The 20,870-nt window shown below is 41.8% G+C and overlaps 2 protein-coding genes and 1 long non-coding RNA gene across 3 annotated transcripts in view; 2 read left to right on the top strand and 1 right to left on the bottom strand.

Annotated features, from left to right (window-relative positions):
• Positions 1-37: 37 nt before the first annotated feature.
• On the top strand, positions 38-5,865 carry abt1 (activator of basal transcription 1). Its single transcript, XM_037103991.1, has 5 exons — positions 38-176; positions 1,607-1,899; positions 2,158-2,333; positions 2,500-2,685; positions 5,523-5,865. The coding sequence occupies exons 2-5, from the start codon at positions 1,611-1,613 to the stop codon at positions 5,703-5,705; spliced, it is 834 nt and encodes a 277-aa protein (XP_036959886.1). The 5' UTR covers positions 38-176; positions 1,607-1,610; the 3' UTR covers positions 5,706-5,865.
• Positions 2,702-7,328, bottom strand: LOC119022752. The gene is made up of 3 exons (XR_005076065.1): positions 7,258-7,328; positions 5,912-6,005; positions 2,702-4,666 (listed from the first exon to the last, which is right to left on the bottom strand). It is a non-coding gene; the product is annotated as an uncharacterized LOC119022752 (long non-coding RNA).
• Positions 6,620-20,870, top strand: part of cdk16 (cyclin-dependent kinase 16) — a 15,534-nt gene continuing 1,283 nt past the window's right edge. Inside the window, exons 1-17 of the mRNA XM_037103990.1 lie at positions 6,620-6,771; positions 7,266-7,460; positions 9,388-9,543; positions 9,690-9,808; positions 10,730-10,858; positions 10,956-11,012; positions 11,199-11,313; positions 11,665-11,759; positions 11,852-11,914; positions 12,087-12,210; positions 15,034-15,154; positions 15,279-15,376; positions 15,508-15,613; positions 15,710-15,752; positions 15,978-16,068; positions 16,157-16,231; positions 17,772-20,870. The exon at positions 17,772-20,870 is cut by the window's right edge and continues 1,283 nt beyond it. Coding sequence (XP_036959885.1) covers positions 7,337-7,460; positions 9,388-9,543; positions 9,690-9,808; positions 10,730-10,858; positions 10,956-11,012; positions 11,199-11,313; positions 11,665-11,759; positions 11,852-11,914; positions 12,087-12,210; positions 15,034-15,154; positions 15,279-15,376; positions 15,508-15,613; positions 15,710-15,752; positions 15,978-16,068; positions 16,157-16,231; positions 17,772-17,809 — 1,554 coding nt within the window. The 5' untranslated portion in view covers positions 6,620-6,771; positions 7,266-7,336 and the 3' untranslated portion in view covers positions 17,810-20,870. The remainder of the gene's footprint in view (positions 6,772-7,265; positions 7,461-9,387; positions 9,544-9,689; positions 9,809-10,729; positions 10,859-10,955; positions 11,013-11,198; positions 11,314-11,664; positions 11,760-11,851; positions 11,915-12,086; positions 12,211-15,033; positions 15,155-15,278; positions 15,377-15,507; positions 15,614-15,709; positions 15,753-15,977; positions 16,069-16,156; positions 16,232-17,771) is intronic.

The raw sequence follows: 20,870 nt of genomic DNA, 5'->3' as shown, positions 1-20,870 counted from the left end.
TTTCAAACTCAGCAGAGAAGGGCTCACTGGGTTTTCTCTCAACTCTTATTTTGACGATATAACCGGAGGTTGTGCAGCAGCCGGATGCTGTGTTTCGTCACAAAGACGCGACAGAGTTCCGCACGTGAGAGCGTGAAGAAGCTGTGTTTCATGTCGATGAAGCTTTTAAAGTGAAGGTGAGCTTTAATCTGACATTCTTCCAAAGAAAGAAACATTTTATTGTGGAAGAAAGAAACCCGGAGGTAATTATTCAATAAATGTCTCATCAGCGGTCAGACTAAACACGAAGGTATTGATAATAACTAACCCTCAAACGCTGTTCATCAGTAGTTTATCGATCGATAATCAGGATATTGATCTCAATCGTCTTTTTATCTTTGAAGCTTGTTTTGTCACAGCTGTTGCTGAATGTGTGCAGCTTCAACTTCACTGGTCCTCTGGTCTTGCCAGTTCTCCAACAGAGTGACAAGAATTTATCAATATGTTAGAATATTTATAACACGTATGTGACAGAGTCATCATCAGTGAAAACACTTTTTTCATCATTCATTCAACTGTGAGATTCTGGTTTGTCGGCTGCTGATTGGACTGGTCTGATGATGTGATCATTTTAATACATCTGATCCAGTTTCTGTGGAGTTTTACAGTTCCAGCTCTGCCCCCTTACAGACCATTTACAGGCCATTAACATCTGTATGCAGGTTTTGTTTAAACAGGTTAACCTACTAATAATCAGCTGTTAACTGTGTTCACACTACCAGTGGACCACTCTGCCTTTGTGTTTATTTTCTTGTGTGTCTCATTTATCATCACAAACACACTTGAAAAATGGTGAGCAGCAGAAAACAGCATATCATTAACCTCATCAGACCACATCCAGAAGACGTTGAAGTTGTTTTAAAAGTCTTAATAATATTCTGAATTAAACACATGGCTTTATCCAGAGCTAATAAATGAAGTTGCTGAGGAGTGAGACATCTCGCTTCTCCCTGACCTCCGATGAACTGCACATGCTCAGTAGCGATCAGACCACACGACACAAACAACAGTTAGTGTTTTAATATCTGTAACTGAACATTGATCCCACCACTTATCAAAGCCTCAACTTCAAAACATGTCGCAGCATCGCACCTGAAGAGGGCCAATCAGAGCTGAGGACAGAATCATCTGTGACTGCTGCAGGCTCACGTGACCCGGGACTGAATCCTGATAATGTGCATTCACATTAAAGATCCGGTCCAGATGTTAGTTTCTGTCGTGAAGAGACGCTGATCAGAAAAACATTTAATTTACTCTGTGAATTCTCAAACATTCTCAGTGTTTACAGGTTTATGTGACAATGTTAGAGACTTTGAGTGAAGTCTTTGGACTGCACTGTAAATATATAAAATGTGTATGAACATTTTAGTTCTTTATGATTTAAATATATTTCCTGTTGTCGCACAATAAACTGATCTGTAGTCAGTTTGTTTCAGTAACAGATGTCAGTAACAGATGTGTCTAACGTTTGTCATAAACATGTTTACATCTCTGAGCCAGGAATCACTCCTGTCCACATACATTTGTCAATCTGTCATCTGAAGGAAAATGTTCCTACTGATTACAGAGAGATGGAGAGAAGAGAAGAGGAGGAAGAGGAGATGAAGACTGCGGCTGAGAGAGAGGAGGAGGAGGAGGAAGAGGAGGAGCAGGAGGAGGAGGACGATGACGATACAGATAGTGCCAGGATAAAGAAGAAGAAGACGAACAAACAGGAAGGGGTGACTTCCTGTCCAGACAGGAAGTGTGTTCCAGGTATCATCTACCTGGGTCACATTCCTCCGAGGTTCCGCCCCAAACACCTGAGGAACCTGATGTCAGTGTACGGAGAGATTGGACGAATCTTCCTGCAGCCTGAAGGTATACGCACAATAAATAACATATATCACACCTGGACGTAGAGTGGCAACACGCAGGGTTTGATGAGCTCTAAAGACGATCTGCTGAATGTGATCAAATCACATTGAATTATTTTGACTTTATTTCCGTCGTATTAAATGCTAAAAAACACATGATGCTCAGCTGCTGGTCTCATGGAGAAGGAAAACTTCAGATGCTTGACCTCGTTTAGTGAAATGCACCCTGGAAGTGGTATTGAATATATCCTCTTGTCCTCAGATGGTCAGGTGAGGAAAAGGAAGGGGAGGTCTGGTTTGAGTAGGTGTGATTTCACTGAAGGATGGGTGGAGTTCAGAGATAAACGAGTGGCCAAGAGAGTAGCAGCATCTCTCCACAACACGCCGATGGGAACTAGGAAACGCCAACGATTCTTCCACGACCTCTGGTCCATCAAGGTACAGTCCACCTTCACCTTCTTGTTACTGCAGATGAGCTGTAAAACCAAACTGGTTAAGGCTGCTGAACCGCACTGGACCACACTGGACCACACTGGACCACACTGGACTGGCTTTTGTGTGACCTGGCTCCCCTGTCTGTCTCTCTACCTGTCTGTCTTTGTAGTACCTGCACAGGTTCCAGTGGACTCACCTAAGTGAGCGGCTGGCCTATGAACAGACTGTCCTGCAGCAGAGACTCAGAACTGAGGTGTCTCAGGCGAAGAGAGAAACAAACTTCTACCTGAACAATGTGGACAAAAGTACTCACCTGGACAAGCTGAGGAAGAAGAGACGGAGAGACGGCCAACAGGTAAAAACTACACACCAGCCCTTTTCACACAGAGACTTCACATTATTGCTGCAAAGAAGGCTCACTCTCACGCCGCCTTTGTTTGTTCACACTGAACATTTTGGTCAGAAATGTGATGAAGAGACAGGAAGACAGACACTTTTCCTCTGTTGTGGATAGGGCTGGGCATCAATCAAACATTTTGATACTGGTACCAATATGATACTTTCACTTCCATACCGGTTCCTGAATGCTACTTTTTTCAATACCAATTTTATAATATCAATTCTAACAAAAAGAAAATTACATAACACATTACAGCACAAATCTTGAGTTTACTCTTCAGCTTTGGTATTTTTCCACTCAGAGAAGTTTTCTTACATAAAATATGAACAAATAATTTCCAGTGCAAAAGAACACTTGCAAACAAGTGACAAGTCAGCGTCTATTTCTCACTGCTACATACTGAGGACCTTTTCACTTGGCAGCTTTTCTTCAGAAAAATCAACATGTCTGCTTTCTCAGGACACAGACAAGTGTCAGGTGTGTTAGTTTGTTTTAGATTTGAGAATAAACAGACTATAAGACAAGACGGACTACGATGTTCGGTCAACTATTTATTAGGGCCGGGACTCGATTAAAAAAATTAATCTAATTAATTAGAGGCTTTGTAATTAATTAATCAAAATTAATCGCATTTTTAATCGCATATAAATATTTTACCTGAGAACAGTGAGAAGCAGTTTTTTTCATATGGGTTTTAGTATACCATTGAATAATGACTGAATACCTAAGCTTAAGCAACAAAACATTGTTTATTTTTTTTTCAAGGTGTTACTTAACCAAGACCAACAGACTAGGGATGCAAATTATCGATTAATTCATTAAACGTTAGTTGATGGACCTTATCGATCGATTAACGATTACCTGATGAGATGCGATTTTCCTGAGAACCTAAATTTAAGGGGAAAATTTAAGCTGAACATTACTTATCCAGGACTCTACACTAGTTTGTTAGTTTACTTTTAACCGATTAAACTGATTTGTTGAACTCAGCCTGATGTAAATATTAATAAAACACAGGCAGCTCTATGTTTTCCCTGTGTGATGTTCAGGGACAGGTCAGGACAGTCTGAAGACAGAGAGCTCTGAGGTTGAAGTTTTGCACCGTGAGACGGTGATAGGTTGGTGTAGGCTACCTCTGTCTTGACCACATGTCAGCTGTTCAACTGCAGCGGAGGAAACTCTGCTATTCTCAGCTCCACTGCGACAAGCGCTTTTTAATTAATTTATTTTTTTTTCAATTAAGCTCCAGTAGCGACCGGCTAACCTACGGGAGGATACTGTAAACCGGCGCACATCCGGTGTGTTTATCAAAGCTTGGTCGCAATGCTGAGGCACTGGGTCAGTTTGAGCTGCATTCAGGCTACATTAAAACTTTATAGATCCATGGGCAGTAATCAGTGTCAGCGGCTTTTTAACTCGTTTACTAATTGTACTCCAGTATAATCGGTACGCCTGAAATTCATCCAGTGAGAAACGTTCTGCGGTGCAAAAATAACTGCGATTAAAATGCGTTAATTTTTTTAACGTGTTAATTTTTGTGTAATTAATTAATCTTAATTAACGCGTTAAAGTCCCAGCCCTACTATTTATTAAGAATTGTATGATTAAGCAAAAGCAATAGCTTGGTCGACCAAGGATCCTTTCTGTTTGAAAAAACACAGGCAGCAGAGCCCTAAGCAGTAAAGCAGTTAACTACCACCAATCTCCCAGAAAAAAGATGCACAATTTCAGTCTACAATGCATTATATGGTTCCAGTTGAAACAAATGTGAATTGGCATTGGTCTAACGAATAGATAAGTTGAATAGCTTCAATTGGTCCAGTAGGTAAAAAAGGTGGGGATCACCTGTGGTTTAGACTTTAGCCCTCCCTTCGGGGATGCGCAAACTGGTCCCAGTTTCTTGGCACATGAAACCTGATCTCCTGGTGACATCACTCTGTTAGAGGAAAAAGCAAGAAACAAAGTGAGAGAGAGAGAGAAAGTCCTTGTCCTGTCTCCCTGCATGTCTGCCCTTGTGTTATTGTTATGGCTGCCTTGCTATCTCTGGCCTTAATGCCTCTGTAGTGAATGTGTGAAATCTGAATGAATGTAGTGAATGTGTTCACCCTGGCTTTGGCCTTGTAAAGACAATCAGTATTGCATCATAGTAATTGAGTCTTGGTGGGGCAGACCTCACATTCCAATGGGCAGTGAGCGATGTGCAGGGTCATAGGGCCATATGCTAAGTGGTCAGCAGAACAGGCAATACTCTGGGGGGTCATAATGAAAATGTATAAATCCATACACAAGCCCGCTCCTGGCTGATGGTGTCTACAGTGAGGAGAAGATAAACATAACAGTGAATGTTAGGTGAGCTGTTTAACCAGCCGACCCAATGACGATCACATCTTTACAAGCTGTCAATCTCTATATAGCTACTTCTGCTACACACTAATATCTTCAGTTAGCGTTACACACCGGAGTCAGGTGGTGGAGATTTTGAATCATGCTGCTCGAGCTCTGTAACGCCCACAGGCGGACTTAAATGCTGAGAGGAGGATGGCTGCGGTCCGCTCTTCTTGCAGTCAAACACGGAGCAACTTTCTGCTCTTAAATTGATTCCGTGCACGGTCAGGTACTTCATCAAATTAGTCGATGCGGTCGATTCCATGCAGACAGCAAGGTGGAATATCGCCGAGTTATTCCCGCCCTGAAAAGGGAGTTTGACTGGGGTGACTGACTCACCTGAGTCCACCTGTTGCATGAAAACAATTGGAATCGCTCTGAGGTTTAACTGTGTTTATCTCTGTCAGGTGGACGAGAGGACGTGGGACTTCACTCAGCGTCAGACGGAGGACGAAATTCAGATAAAGAAAAAAAAGAAGAATGACTCTGTTACCCAGAAGCACCTGGCGAAGTCCCTCCTTATACAGCAGAAGAGCCAATCAAACGTCTCTCTGCTGGCCAAGATTTTCAACTCCAACAAATCAGAGTAAAGACTCTTCTGATTGGCTGTTGGACCAGACTGTTTTCATAGAATTCTGTACCCACCTCAATGAGCTCGTCAAGATTTTTATTCTGTCATGATGTCCTTGCCATCACATTTATATCTCTCTATATTAAATGTTGTAAATAAATCTACATCCTGTGACTATAACAACTCAGGTGTTTTTATTAGTTGATGTTTTGTCTCCTGTTTTACCTGCATGTCACACAGCTGCTCCTTCACAGGAACGAGATGTATGAGGATGAAGAGTCTTCACTCTCTATGGAACCCGAACACATATGTAACATGTCTGTAACATGTATGGAACATATATTACACATATGTAAAGAGAAATGTCTTTTGTCCTCAGAGTCTTTTGATCTGCAGCTCCACAACAACTGAAGGGGCAAAAATAACTTACAAAACATAAAACCAATAATCCTAGAAAATATGAAACATAAGAGCAGCATGGTTTTTAAAACAGTCCGAGGTCATGGCCGTGTCACTAGTTTCTGCTGGTGTTTGTATTTTCCCTCACTTTGTGTCTCTCACCGATCACATGTTGAATACACATTTCTGACTTTCATAGCCACAAATATTAACAAAATACTCAGCCTTTAAAACTTTACCTAGTGGGCCTGAAACATGAAGTCTGACCAATTTTCTCATTGTGTGTCTGTGTGTGTGTCATCATGGCAGTGACCGTGGGAACTAACCAGCCACAGAACCTGTTCTGTTCTTCTGTCTGTGGATGTGATGACACCAGAACTGTGACAGGTGACAGGTGTGTCTGAGCCATGATTACTCAGCATGCACGACCATCACGAGGCCTACACACACATCACCTGGACGATAGTGTGCGTGTGGTTTATATCCGAGGGGGCGGGGAAACGTGCCGGAGGCGGCGTGACGTCAGTGTCAGGACGGTGAGCGTCTCCGTCATGACGCAACGGAGGAGCTGAGCGGAGCGGAGCAGCAACATGGCTGCAGATTACTGGGAGCCAGAAAGACCCGAGACTCTGTCACACTGAACCGAGCCAAAGATAACCCGGGACAGGCCGGGACTAATCCTCCGGGTGAGTAACACACACTGCCGAGCTTAATGTGAAAACGAGAAACCGTTTTATGACAAAGTGACGGAGCTGTTGACGGGGCAGCTGCTGCTGCAGAGATAAACCCGTTCCGCCTCCGCTGCTGTTTATCAGACTGCAGGAAATAGACGGGTCCCGTCCTCACACTGACGGAACATGGGGTGAGAAAACTCAGAACATAGACGGTATCAAGGCGCTAGGACAAGACCACAGGCAACACTAGTTACTAGCTGCCAGCTCCTAAACACAAAACACCAGGCAGTGATGGAATACAACTGTCAGTCAGGTGTTAACATGTTAGCTGTCAGGTAGACAACCTGTGTGTCAGTCAGGTGTTAATATGTTAGCTGTCAGGTAGATAACCTGTGTGTGAATCAGGCATTAACATGTTAGTTAACATGATGCTGGTGGTAATGATGATAATAATGATGATGATGATAAACGAATTTCTAGTTTTCATTTCCTATTTACCTGTCCAGGTGGGGTCTCCAGGCTGGCTGCTCTGCCCTCCTCAGCATCACATCCCCCTCTGCCCCCTCGTCCCCCCCTGATGGAGAGGATGAGGAAGATCAAACGGCAGCTGTCACTCACTCTGGGGAGGGGTGGGGCCGGGGGAGGGGACAGGATGCTGAGTGACACAATCAACCAGGAAGTGACATCACACAGCGACTCAGGTAAGATACATGCTGTGTATCAATTCAGGGTCTGCATCCTTCAAAGGACCCGACCGTTGCGGCCTTCGAAGGCGAGTCCTTCGGTTCTGCAGAGAGAAACCTCTCTCTGCAGGCACACTGGAGACGGAGATCACACAGGCTGTCTTGGCCAGTTAAACCCACTCGTGGTAGAGTTTGCTGAAATCTCTGATGAGATCTTAGCAGGCTGTTGAGAAGTTCAAGCCTCCATAACTGCGGAGCGCTGTCATTACAGCGATGGCGTCTTGTTATGCACAAGTGGCATCGATGAGCGGGGCTGTAGCTACAGCCAACTCGTCCTCACTTGTAATTTCTGACGGACGGAGTGATAATTAATCAGTGCTTGGAGGGAATATTTTCACCGGACATTTTGATCGGCGGAGTCAAAAAATACCGGACTTAGATTGTACCAGTCAAAGTCTGGTAATTACCGGAAAATTGAAACCCAGGTTCCAAATCTTGACAAAACTCTCTGAAATCTGTACCATCAGCGATACTGATCGGCCTCACGTCCTTGCATATTAACGAAGCAAGTTTCTTCATGCAGCCTCTTGTCATGCTGCAGACAAAGAGCTTGTGGCGGGCAGTGAAAAATATGAGTGGAGACGTGGCTGTTTAGTTGGAGTGCCAGACATCATGGCATGCTCATTTGGGTGCACATTTTTGAGATGTGCCCTCATGTTGCTAGTGGTGGAATGCTAAGCTAACTGTAGCTTACACAGCTTGCGTTCAACTTTATCTTGAGGCTCTGCATTTTTGCCATCTACTGACCAAAATCAGAAGTATTTCCAAACAGGGCTTTTTAGGTTTCTTGGAGTCCAAACCACTCTCTCTGCTGCCGAGTTGGGCTCTGAACTTTCTGCCAATTTGTCTTTCTCTCTGCCACGGTTTTTGTCACGTCTCACTTTCAGCAGTGAGTGACGCTGTGCAACTCCTGTGACCTTTCCCTGACCTGTCAAATCAAATCATCGTTTTTTAAAAATTTTAGAATATAAATTTGAATTTAGAATATTCGTTGACCGCCCTACCGCCTAGGCCCACAAAAGTGACGATCTACACCATGTGATGCCGCCATTTTCTTTCTTTCTTCTTTTTTGAGTGCCCAAAGAATCTTGGGATACGTGGGGCCACGAAGGATCATAGCGGTGCATCCTCCAAAAACAGGGAAAAGAAAGAGCATCTGGAGGAGCCTTCGAATTGGAACAGCCTTCACGCGGCGTTGTGATGTAATTGGCCTTTTAATGCTCCTTCGAAGGATGCAGACCCTGAACTGGGACAAAGAAACACACAACAGTCACCTGTGGCTGATTATCAACTCAATAAGTAAACCCAAAGGGAGGAGTTTCAGGCTTCAGGAACACGTGGACATGTCTGCAAACAGCAGGGCAGAATATATAAACTGTAATATGAGCTAAACACATACTGCAGACTGAACACAGTCGCTTGTCACACTGACACCATACGACTGAAGAAGCCGCCTCAGGTGAGCTTTCATATAGATGATCAAAAAGCTGAAGAACAAGCTGATGATGTCCTTTCCCAGAAGACTGATTAGTCAGAAGGTGGATTTATAGGTGTTATCTGGAAGATGACCTGCGCCTGAGTTGGTCAGATGTGCATCATCGGTTACCATGGCGATCTCCCATGGTTAGAAGTGAACCAGCTTCATAACACTGAAAACCTGAGTAAACCCTGAAGTGACATTGCTAACCACAGATTTACTTCAGCTATAGGAGTCACATCTACCTGTGACACAGTGAGCTGTCAGCTAATATCAAGTGATGAGTCATACAGGCGTAGCGTTCAGCTGATTAACCTGTGAAACCTTCTCCTCCTCCTAAATGTGAATTTTCATCTCCCCCTCATCTGTTCTCGTCTCTTCGTCACACCTGGGTCATCCTCCCATCAGAGGTGGTGTCTCTACGTGGTTCTTCTGGAAGTTTGAAGGTTCGAGGTTCGTCGTCTTCAGTTCAGTCTCTCCTTCAGTCGTACAGCAGCTCGCTGAGAAAACCTCGAGGCCTTGGACGGAGCCTGAGCTCCTACCTGAACCACACCGCACGGCTAGGTACTAATATTTCACATACACGCACAAATAACACGATATCTCAACGAAACCGCATGACTAGGTATTAATACTTCACATATACGTATAAATACCACACTGTCTGCTGTCATTAGTGTGGCTGTGTGTGTGTGTGTGTGTGTTTTCAGAGATCGTCCACGAGGACGTGAAGATGAGTTCAGATGGTGAAAGTGATCCAGCTTCTTCTTCAGATGGTGTTCAGAGTCCAGTCAGAGTGAGACTGAGAAACAAGAAGATCTCTACTGAGGTACACACACACACACACACACACACACACACACACACACACACACACATTTTTGTTACAGTTACTTACACCAGCAGTAAAGCACAACAGACTCCATCTTGCAGGTCTCCAAAGTGTTTCAGGTCCCAGCTGTTCCACCCGGTGTTTCAGGTGGTTCAGATTTCCCAGGCGTTTCAGGTGTCTGAGGTGTTTCAGGTGTTTTATAGGTGATGTCTGTCCTCTGAACACTTTCTGTTTATTGAAGCTTGTTATTGAGCCTATTTTGGTCTTTGCAGGTGTGAGCAGTATTTACCAATGCAGAACACCTGGTGCTGTTCACCTGATGTTCAGCTGCACACTGACAGCAGCTGATCCTCACCATGTGGAGCTATGTTGCAATAGACACAACCAACGACGCCAAAATCTCGAGAAATTAGATTTTCTTTCAGAAGCTTCTTCGTTGTATTTGTGCCAGTTGGAAAATTCAGAGGAAATCACTTTTGTTGCATTGAGTTTGTTCTGTGGAAACTTTTATACTTGCCTTGTTCTAAGCATCACTGATGACCTGCTTCTTGTAAACCCAGAGAGTCAAGCAGCTTGAGTAAAATTTTAAAGCCTCAATTATGTTTTATTTGAAGAAACAAAAGTTTCACTTCTGCCTCATCACAGTGCAGACTTCATTAATCAGTTGATACGACAGCAGTTATTTCATCTTGATGATGATGATGATTATTATTGTTATTGTTATTACTAAAAAGTTTTGCACAGCTGTGAACATTTTTAGAGATATCACTTGTAGAGTTAAGATATAGAGAAAGTAGTTTCAATGCAATCATTAAGGGAAAACAACAATCATAACAATCACATAGTTCTTTATTCTACTTTATCTTTTCTGTATTGTAATATTCTGCATTCTGTGTATCTGTCTCTGTCGTCTTTCAGGACATTAACAAACGTCTCTCATTACCGGCGGACATTCGTCTTCCAGATGGTTACCTGGAGAAGTTTAATCTTATGGGTCCAGCGCTCTTTGAGCAGCCAATCAGCAGGCGACTACGCAGAGTGTCTCTGGTACGTCTGTTTTCTATTGTATTCTGTTATTTAGGAGCTTCATAGGTTTGTTGTGATATATTAATCCTCCTCTGTCTGTCTACCTGTCTGTCTGCAGTCAGAGATTGGTTTTGGGAAACTGGAGACATACGTCAAACTGGACAAACTGGGAGAGGTGAGGACAAGCCTGATGATTCCACACCTCACTATCTAGGGACTGACAGTGAGGTGTGACATCACTATCTTTGTCCACTGCTGTGGTCCTGGACCAGCAGGACTTACAACTGGATAAGATGCTGATAATGAATATCTCTCTCACCTGTCTCCCTCTCCACCTGTCTGTCTCCCTGTCTGTCTGTAGGGGACCTATGCTACAGTGTATAAAGGTCGCAGTAAACTGACTGATAACCTTGTGGCTCTGAAGGAAATTCGACTGGAACATGAAGAAGGAGCTCCGTGTACTGCTATCAGAGAAGGTGCAGTTACAGACGTACAATAGTTACAGGTGTCTGAATGGGGAGGTGACATGTCAGGAAAACATACTGTTGAAAGACAGCTAGCTTGTTGTTTAGGGTAGAGGGGCTTCATTTACCCCACAATGGCGACATTCACTTTGCATCTAATAATATATTCATAGATGATATTTGAAGATTGAGGTTTGTTAAGGAGCCGAAGTCATTACAGCTCAAGTGTCTTTACATGAGGCTCTTGTGAGAATGGAGATACAGCACCATGTGTTAGGAGATATTTAACTGCAGCATCAGCAGTAGTACTACAGTATGTGTATCATTGTGTGTGAGTTTATTAATGTGTGTTTTCTCCCTCAGTGTCACTTTTGAAGGATCTTAAACACGCCAACATCGTCACGTTGCATGACATCATTCACACGCAGAAATCCCTCACACTGGTATTTGAGTATCTGGTGAGACACACACACCCACACACACACATACACACACACGGTACTTATTATTTGGTGTATTGATCCTTTAAAACATTTTGTTTGCATTTCAGGACAAGGATCTGAAACAGTATCTTGACGACTGTGGAAACATAATCCATGTTCACAACGTCAAAGTGAGAACAATATTCATGTATCTGTTACTGCCTGACACCTGTTGCTCACTTGTTCCTGTTCGCTACATAAGAATAAAAAAAATCAATGAATCCTCCTTCATTTACATTTTTGGAATCTGTGTTTGTCCACTTCCTGTCATTTTTCAGTGACATGTGGTTTCTCTCTCCCCAGCTCTTTCTTTTCCAGTTGCTGCGTGGTTTGTCATACTGTCATCGGCGAAAAGTTCTCCATCGAGACTTGAAACCACAGAACCTGCTGATCAACGAGCGAGGAGAGCTCAAACTGGCAGACTTTGGTGAGTGCACTTCCTGTTTCCACCTGGTTTCAACAGACACATATTAACATGGAGCCAGACATTTGCCACCAGTCCCCAGATGTCTACCACTACAACAGCAGAGTCACTGCAGATCTTGTGCCACTGGCGGAAAAACTTGCAGTCACAGTTCACCCACACACGATGATAGAAGACGAAAATGAGTCATTTGTTGAAGAAAGTTTCAGCTTTTGCTTATAACTACTTGAGAATGAGTAATTTTCTTTAATGTAAAGTAGTGACGTGTAGTGTAGTGTCATGGCATAAAAATTATTACAGGCAGCCTGACCTAGATAAAAATATAAACAAAAAACCTGTAAATCGAAGGGGAATTCCCAATGTCCACTACTTGGACAGTAAAACAATAAACAAATGCCCATTCATTTGATAATCAAACTGAAATGTCCTCCTCCAAGCCCCAGTGAAATAAAATGTCAAGCTTAAGGTTTTGGGTTTCAAGGGGTTCAAGAATAAATGCAGTTTCCTCACTAGAATGATGTTTGGCAGCCAAGCAAACACAACAGGGCCAAACAGACCAGAGTGTCTGGCTTGCAATCGAAGGGGGAATCAAGTTCTCAGTAGCCCCTTTCACACAGAGAAGCCCCATTATCGCTGCAGCATAACCACTGTGTAATTGACACAGAAAACCGGTGCTGCATCTCCTAAAGAGGTGTGATTGTCCACGCCATGATGATGTCATCTGTGTCTTTTCAATATGTTTCCCCGATGTCCTCCTGTCAATATAAACTTTCTGATAGCTTATAATCATATGGATGCTAAAGTGTAGTGATTGAGTTCCTGACCCACCAAACAAGTTACAAAGTTATGTTTTTTGCTCTAAATTACATAATTGCATAATCACCATCGGTAAACTGGATGCTGGCTGACTCTGTTACTTGCATGGAGGTAGGCTGTTTTCTGGGGAAAAGTTCACAGAAGTCTCGGTCTGGAGGGCTGACCGTCACCAGAACAACATTTACTACAACAACACAACAGTGAAGGAGACAAACACTTGTGAGTTTAAGTTTTCTGCCGGTGACGGACACTGTTTTTCAGGCAGAAATTTGACAAAGAGTCAGCAAAACAGACAGAAGGACAGGTAGGAGGACAGACAGGAGGACAGACACTTCCTCATGTATAACTGCAGCATTTTTTTCCTCACAAGTTGCCAAAGACAGTTACAGTTACTACGTTACTGTTGTTTGGTTCTGTAACGTCGCTCACGTTTCTCTGTATTTAGTTGAGTGAAGGACCTGTGCCGTTATAAGACTGTCAGACCGACACATCCTCGATATGCTGCCGGCGTATCCATTCACAGTCGTTTCACCAGTACTGTGCCTCTGATACCTCCACCACAGGCTGATCAGCACCGGAGCGAAATTTCACCCCTCGCCGCCTCCCAGACATTCACACAGAGGCAGAGAATTGGCACAGGATTCCTGCATCCAAACGGCAGTGTGAATGGGGCTAGTGAGTAAGGGACACATTCAGAATGAGCAGCTTCCACTCCTCATCAGTAGTCAGTCTACCCACCCTTAACGCAGGTGATCAGAGGTGGCCCAACATGTCCACCGCAGATGCTATCGCTGCTGTCGCTTCCACCTGGAAAATAAAGACTCCTACATCAGGATGCTCTTTGTGGTCTACACCTCCTCCTTCTATACAGTCACCCACCACAAACTCACCCACAATCGTGACACTTGCTCTGCACCCCACCTTCTGTGACTGGCTCCTAGACTCTTTGACTGGCAGGCCCTGGTCTGTCAGGATTGGAAATAGGACTTCATTCAGCATCATCAGAAACACTGGCACTCCACAGGTATGCACTAAGGCTGCACGATATTGGAAAAAACTGAAGTTTTTTTTACCGTGGGATATATATTGTGATATGAAAAAATACAGGCATTTTCATCAAATGACCTGAACAGCACATTATGTTATGCTGCACTGCTGGCATGTTGTGTCCAATTAACCTGCACTGATCTTACCTCTTGTCCGACTGAGCTGTGTGGTATTGACGTAAAACAATAAAATCAATCAATCAGTCAAAATACAGGAGGGAAATGGCCAGTCTGGTGTCATGGTATAAGACAACAATCTCACCCTCAACACGGCCAAGACAAAAGAGAATATGGTGGACATGAGGAAGAAGAGGAGACGTCATTGGCCACTGTACATCTGGGAGCTTGATGTAGAAACAGTGATCAGCTTTAAATACCTGGGCGTCCACATCAGTAATGACCTCACCTGGTCACTCAACACCACACAGCCAGTAAAGAGGCCCACAAGCGGCTGTATTTTCTGTGGAGGCTGCGGACGTTTGGCATGTCACCCGAGATCCAGCAGCACTACTGCTATGGAATTTAGACACCTGCAGAGAGCAATAAAGACTGCTGAGAAGATCAACAGGGCAGAGCATCTACTACTGCAGAGTCCACAGGAGAGCTGCCTTCATTCTCAAAGACTCCACCTCAGGCCGGAGGTACAGAAGTGTGAAGTCCAATCTCACCAGACTAAAGAACTCTTTCTTTCCCACTGCCATCAGATTCCGAAAAAGCTCAGTAGGAGTTTGCTATCATGTCTACCTTATATAACTTTCCTCAATGTTTACGTTCCAATTTGAAAATCAGCCCAAAACAAAGAGAGACAGCAAGTCTCAAACAATGAGACTGGTACAGTGTAATATGCTATAATGTAATGTAAAGGAGTTTAATGTAATATAGTCTAATGATGTTACTCAGGTGTGGTTGGTGTGTGTGTGTGTGTGTGTGTGTGTGTGTGTGTGTGTGTGTGTGTGTGTTTCAGGTTTGGCTCGAGCCAAGTCAATCCCGACCAAGACGTACTCTAACGAGGTGGTGACGCTGTGGTATCGACCACCTGACATCCTGCTGGGCAGCACTGACTACTCCACTCACATCGACATGTGGTCAGTACTGTAGTATTACTGTAGTATTTCTGTAGTCCTACTACTATTAAAGGTTGACTCCATGACCATTTACTTCTGTGGTGAAGGTTAGGGTTCAATTGTGTCTCTACTTGTATGTCTGTAGGGGTGTTGGTTGTATCTTCTATGAGATGGTGACTGGTCGACCTCTGTTTCCTGGTTCCACAGTGGAGGAGGAGCTTCACTTCATCTTTAAACTGCTGGGTGAGAACCAATCAGCTTCTGATCATCACTGAGATTAGCTTCATTCATTATTATTGGATATTGTGTATTTTCTGTGTACTTAATGCATCCGATTTGATTTTGTGTTTGTTTGTTGTGTGTTTTGTGAGCAGGAACCCCCACAGAGCAAAGCTGGCCGGGGATCAATTCAAATGAAGAGTTTGTGACTTACAACTACCCTCAGTACAGCGCAGAGAGACTGAGTAATCACACTCCCAGGTACACAACTGTACTACACACAGGTACACAACTTTACTACACACAGGTACACAAGTATACTACACATGTAACTGTGTGTGTGTGTGTGTTATTCAGGCTCAGCAGTGAAGGAGTGGAGCTGTTGTCAAAGTTCCTGCAGGTCAGTAAATATTTCATCAGTTTTGTCTTAGTGTTTTCTGTCCAGTTCAAAATATTATGAAGAAAATATTTCACTCCAGTAGCTCTTAATAATTATGGGTTGGAACTCTAACGTTCTATTAATAATAAAGATAATGAGAAATGACATCATAATTTCATTTATTTATTGTTAATAAAGCAGAAACTTGACAATAAAGTTTTATTTGAAACTTTATTAAAACTTTAGTTTGAGGGGAAGAAGAGGATCTCAGCAGACATGTCACTGAATCATCCTTACTTCAGTAACCTTGGAAACAGAGTGATGTCACTTCCTGACAGTGAGTTTAAACATGACCTTTGACATCTGTTTTAATCAGTAACGTCACATTGTACTATGATATCACAAAGTCACTGTCATTGTTTCAGCAACGTCCATCTTCAGTCTGACAGAGATTCAACTGGAAAAAGAAACAATGAGGCCAACAGCTACACCTGATCCAGGTAACTAACACACATACACACACACACACACACACACACACAAACGTTTTTCTTTATATACATGTGTGGTTTCCTTTAGAAATGTACTTTTGTATGTAATTTCCACGACGTCCAAACAATCAATATTATAATTTAAACATAACTCAGTATCTTTAAGATAAATGGCTTCTGTAAGTCACAGGTGTAGCCGAAAGTTATCAGGCTGAGTTAAGACACATAGTCCAGATTATTCTTCAAGAAGAATAAGAAGTGGAACATATGAGGTTAACTTGTGGTAAACCAGAATTTATAACAGAAGAAACATATCAGAAACATTCACCACAGGATAATAAAATGAATAAATTTAAATTTAAAATTGGATGTTTCATTTTTCTTCACTAGCCAGTGTAGGTAGACACAATATTTTAAACAAATCTTCTGTTATTACTTTATGAACGTCAGACTGAGAATACAATCTCCTATTATATCTTCCAAAATTCCTTTGTGTGTATTTTTATTCATGGCATATAATATTCGTAAAGCCTTTATTTATTTTTTTGTCTGTAGTAGTTGTTGTGCGGCTGTTCTACACAATTTAGTGCAGAATGTAGGTTAATTAACTTTTTCGCCCGGACCTTTTTAATTGAGCACTGTAAGTTTTTACTAGCCTGGTAGAACTGCTTTACATGCCGCCATAGTATAAGAGGGGAAATTTGGGGGGACTCGGTATTGACAGATACTAAATATTAAATGACTCGGATCAGAGTCTCCACTGCACATGTTGTCACTTTCATAGCAGGTGAAACTAATTCACAATCACTTGTGTTTCCTGAATGGACAGATCCCTACAGTTTAACTGACTTTGTGTTATACAGAGAAGATAGTTTTCCCGTTGCAGTAGAAAGGTTTGTCCTGTAAAACTGCATAATTTCCAACAGTGATGTAGTGATTCGAGGGATATATATATATATATATATATATATATATATATATATATATATATATATATATATATATATATATATATATATATATATATATATATGCATATGCAACACCAGCATGTTATCCACATAGAAAAGGTCTTTCTTTCTAGGCAACGGAAGAGATATTCAGCATCTGCCTTCTTACTCCAATAGTTTAATTCTCTTAAATCTGAATTGCACTGGCCTAAGAAAAAACAACAAACACACCAGTCAGGCTCTTGTTTGTACAGGAAATCTGTTTGGCTACCATTAAACTGGGAACACAGCTGTGGGAACAGAGAATTTGTTGGTGGGCTATTTGATTATTTTTACATAGAACTTGACATAATATTAACTGATTGAGTTTTGTTCAAAATTGACAAACAGGAACTCAGCAGTTTAACAACATGGGCCATTCAGTGGCTATTACTGAGCTTTTGATGTGTTCGCTATTGATCACCTACAGCTCCATTGTTTTTACTTTGAGTGTACAGTCATATGATATGACCTTAATCTACAGAAGGAGTTCAGAGTCAACTGAGTAAAGCTTATGGTTGGTCAATTTGTAGGTTTATATTTATATATATTTTTTCCAGCAAACAGTCCATCCAGGAGGCGGAGTCTGCTGTTTTGACATCATCGTGGAGGTGGAGTCTGCTTTATTGACATCATCATGGAGGTGGAGTCCACTATTTCTACATCATCATGGAGGCTGACTCTTCTTATCTGATGTCATTGTGGAAGCAGAGTCTGTAGGCGGTGACTCGTCCTCTTACATTACCAGGGAGGCAGAGTCAGCTCATCTGACATCATCAGTGGAGACTACTCCAGGACAGAGAAAGGTAAAGGGAGGAAAGTGTTTTTTTTTCTGTGGACAAGAAACTGCTGCTGAGGTACAGGAAGTGAAACACAAGAAGAAGAAATCAAAGTGTAGTCTGACATGATTGTTTATCAGCTGAAGAAAAGAAGATGTCGTCTTGCTGACAGACAAACAGATGCAATAATCAATCACAGCAGCTGTATGACCAATCAGTGAACAGCACGTTGTTACTAACAAAGCAGATTTTGGAGAGAATTCTGTCTTCCATTTTCACCTAAATATCAAGTTTCAAAGGACTTGAAAGTATCCTGGGTTTTGTTGTCATGTCAACGCCTGGATATGGTGAGTACAACCTGTGCGACAGCAACACTTTTAGTTCACCTGAAGCCTGTGTCACGTCAGTGATGCTGTCAGGTGGTTAAAGTGGACTCTTTAAATCAGAACATTGTTTCATTTTAAAAGAACAACAACAAATAGCTGACAGATTTATCATCAGTTCAAACAGCAAATCCTGCAGAGAAACAGGAAGTCCTGCAGCAAACAGGAAGTGATGCACACAGACAGGTAGCTTTTCACACAACACTAACAGGAGTGTTGATGAAGAATGTTTAATTATTTAACCTGCAGCTCTTCAGAGTTTAACAGTCTTTATAATCTGTTTGGAGCTGATCCAGGATTACTGCAGTATAGTACTTAATTTACAGTACAGTAATATTTATTATAAACAGCCTGCAGGAGAGGCCATGTTCGCTTAAACAGAAAGAAACTGTTTTATTGTGAAAGTGTGTTGCAGCTCTTCTGCATGTGTGTGCCGTACACTCAGACTCTATACTGTAATACTGTTAATAAATACTAATACTGTAAAAACTACAGTAATATTGTTAATACATCTAGATATACTGTAAATCTGCAACAAACAGCTGTGAGCTGTTTTCTTTGTATATTCTATTTATCACCGAGAATTTCAACAGGTGTTATAAATTATTTTATTGTGTTTATTGTTATTGGATGTCAATAAGTTGTTCATCTGTTGGGAACCAGGAGATGAAGATGTAGTGTCGGCAGAGTATCACCTACAAACAAAAGTTTTCTCTTCACATCGACTAGTTTTACATAAAAGACAACACAAGTTTTTATTTCAGAGTTAAGAGCCGACTGTCAGCCGACACTCGGACGACAGTTTGACCTGGTGGGAGAATGTGATCACCTGTATGTAATCTGTTAGCCACACATACAAGCTTGAGTCAGGTGAAAGTGGCGACCGAGATGGTATAAATCAAATGAGGCATCATTCCACCTAATGACGCCTCTTCCAAATTTGATTTCACTTCGTATAGATTTATTAATGTTATTAATATTTATTAATGGCTGGAGTGAGTATGTGCTGCCACACACATACTCTCCTTTTCCATTCAGCTCAACATCTTCACCTCCTGCACATGATTATTTGAATGATGGAAGCCTGGACATAAAGTCAATGACAGCTCTCGCACAATCCATCTACTCAGTATTCTAATTATGAGTCCTTATCATCACGCAGGCCGAGTTCACCAGAACAAAACTTCAATCAGCAGATGCATGTAATAATAAATAAATGAACTATTGTGCACTGTTTGAAGCATTCAGATCAGCTCCGAAAGTGGGTTGGGCAGGGCTTATTTGTCATCACGGTGGGGATTTTGATTTGGTCTGATGGCGGGCTCAGTGTGTGGTTGGGCGGGGCTTCTGTAAGGTGGAAGCAGAACTGTCAGTTTGTCAGTCTCTCATCCCTTCAAGGGTGGATTTCTTAAAAAAAAAAAACATATTGAAGTTTGTTTTTTCAAAGTCAGAAGCATTGATATTTTTAAACTGTTTGATGTTGTTGATATGAATTTTTATTTTTTAGCTGTGAAGAAATATTTAAATATCGATTAGCAGAGACTAAAGATTGATCAGAGTGTTCCTAATGATGTGTTTGATTTCTGTAAAAATTTAATGTGGACTTTTGAAATATCCAGGGTCCATAAAAAGAAGGCACCTCTTCCATGTTTTGTTGTCATTGAAGAATTCTCCTGATGTGCCACACATTAATCCAGTGTCCATCTTCCAAACTAAAGCAATCTCTACAAATAATCGACTCCAGAATTGCCCGGTTTAGAGATGACAAGTGTCAAAAGTGATACATCAACAAGAAAGAGTCACAGCATTGTCCTAATATATTTATTCATGTAGTCATTGAATGTTTGAAGTAAAAATATTTTGCTTTTCCTCAGGATGGATGGAAACATTTTATAAAATCCACTGATGGAAATGATGAAAACTGGAAGCGGTGTCTTCGCTAAAAGTCAGTAAATCAGAAGAGTTGTTTCTGTTTCTGTGAATAAAATGTGCAGAAGGAAGTGATGTAACAGGGAGTCAAAGTGAAACTTCAGTTAGCCATGTGAGTGCAGCTTTGATAATGAATGACTGTTGAATGTAACTACCAGCTGTTAATGTGGTCAGTAGTTTACAGTAATAATGTGTACAGATGATTTTTAAGCTGCTGTTGTGTTGTTCCTCAGCTGCTTTTCAACTGCACAGAAAACAGCATTTTGATCTGAAAGTAAATCTTGTCATTGTCTGTTGTTTGTTTTAGTTTTGGTGTAGGTACAGTAATGGATGGATGTAAAGCAATCCAGAACAGTAAAACTGCCTCAGTAGCACATTGTTGAAATCTTAAGGATCAAATATAAAAAATCTGTTATTTTTAAATATACAGTTTATAATCCCACAAGGGGAATTTTTTTTTTACACACACACACACACACGCTCAATGTCAAAGTCTGCCCAGCAGTGGCCAGGATGTCAACTAGCATTTTTCAACTACTAGTCCCCATCATAATTTAATTTGTCTGAG

The sequence above is a fragment of the Acanthopagrus latus genome, chromosome 7 (genome assembly GCF_904848185.1).
Source record: "Acanthopagrus latus isolate v.2019 chromosome 7, fAcaLat1.1, whole genome shotgun sequence".
NCBI lineage: Eukaryota > Metazoa > Chordata > Actinopteri > Spariformes > Sparidae > Acanthopagrus > Acanthopagrus latus.
Note: the sequence above shows the minus strand (reverse complement) of the source record. Positions and strands in the feature narration are given on the sequence as shown.

Coding starts and splice junctions, on each gene's coding strand:
- abt1 (XM_037103991.1), top strand. CDS start 1,611: ATGGAGAGAAGAGAAGAGGAGGAAGAGGAGATGAAGACTGCGGCTGAG. Junction 2,334..2,499: donor ACGACCTCTGGTCCATCAAG/GTACAGTCCACC, acceptor CTGTCTTTGTAG/TACCTGCACAGGTTCCAGTG. Junction 2,686..5,522: donor GACGGAGAGACGGCCAACAG/GTAAAAACTACA, acceptor TATCTCTGTCAG/GTGGACGAGAGGACGTGGGA.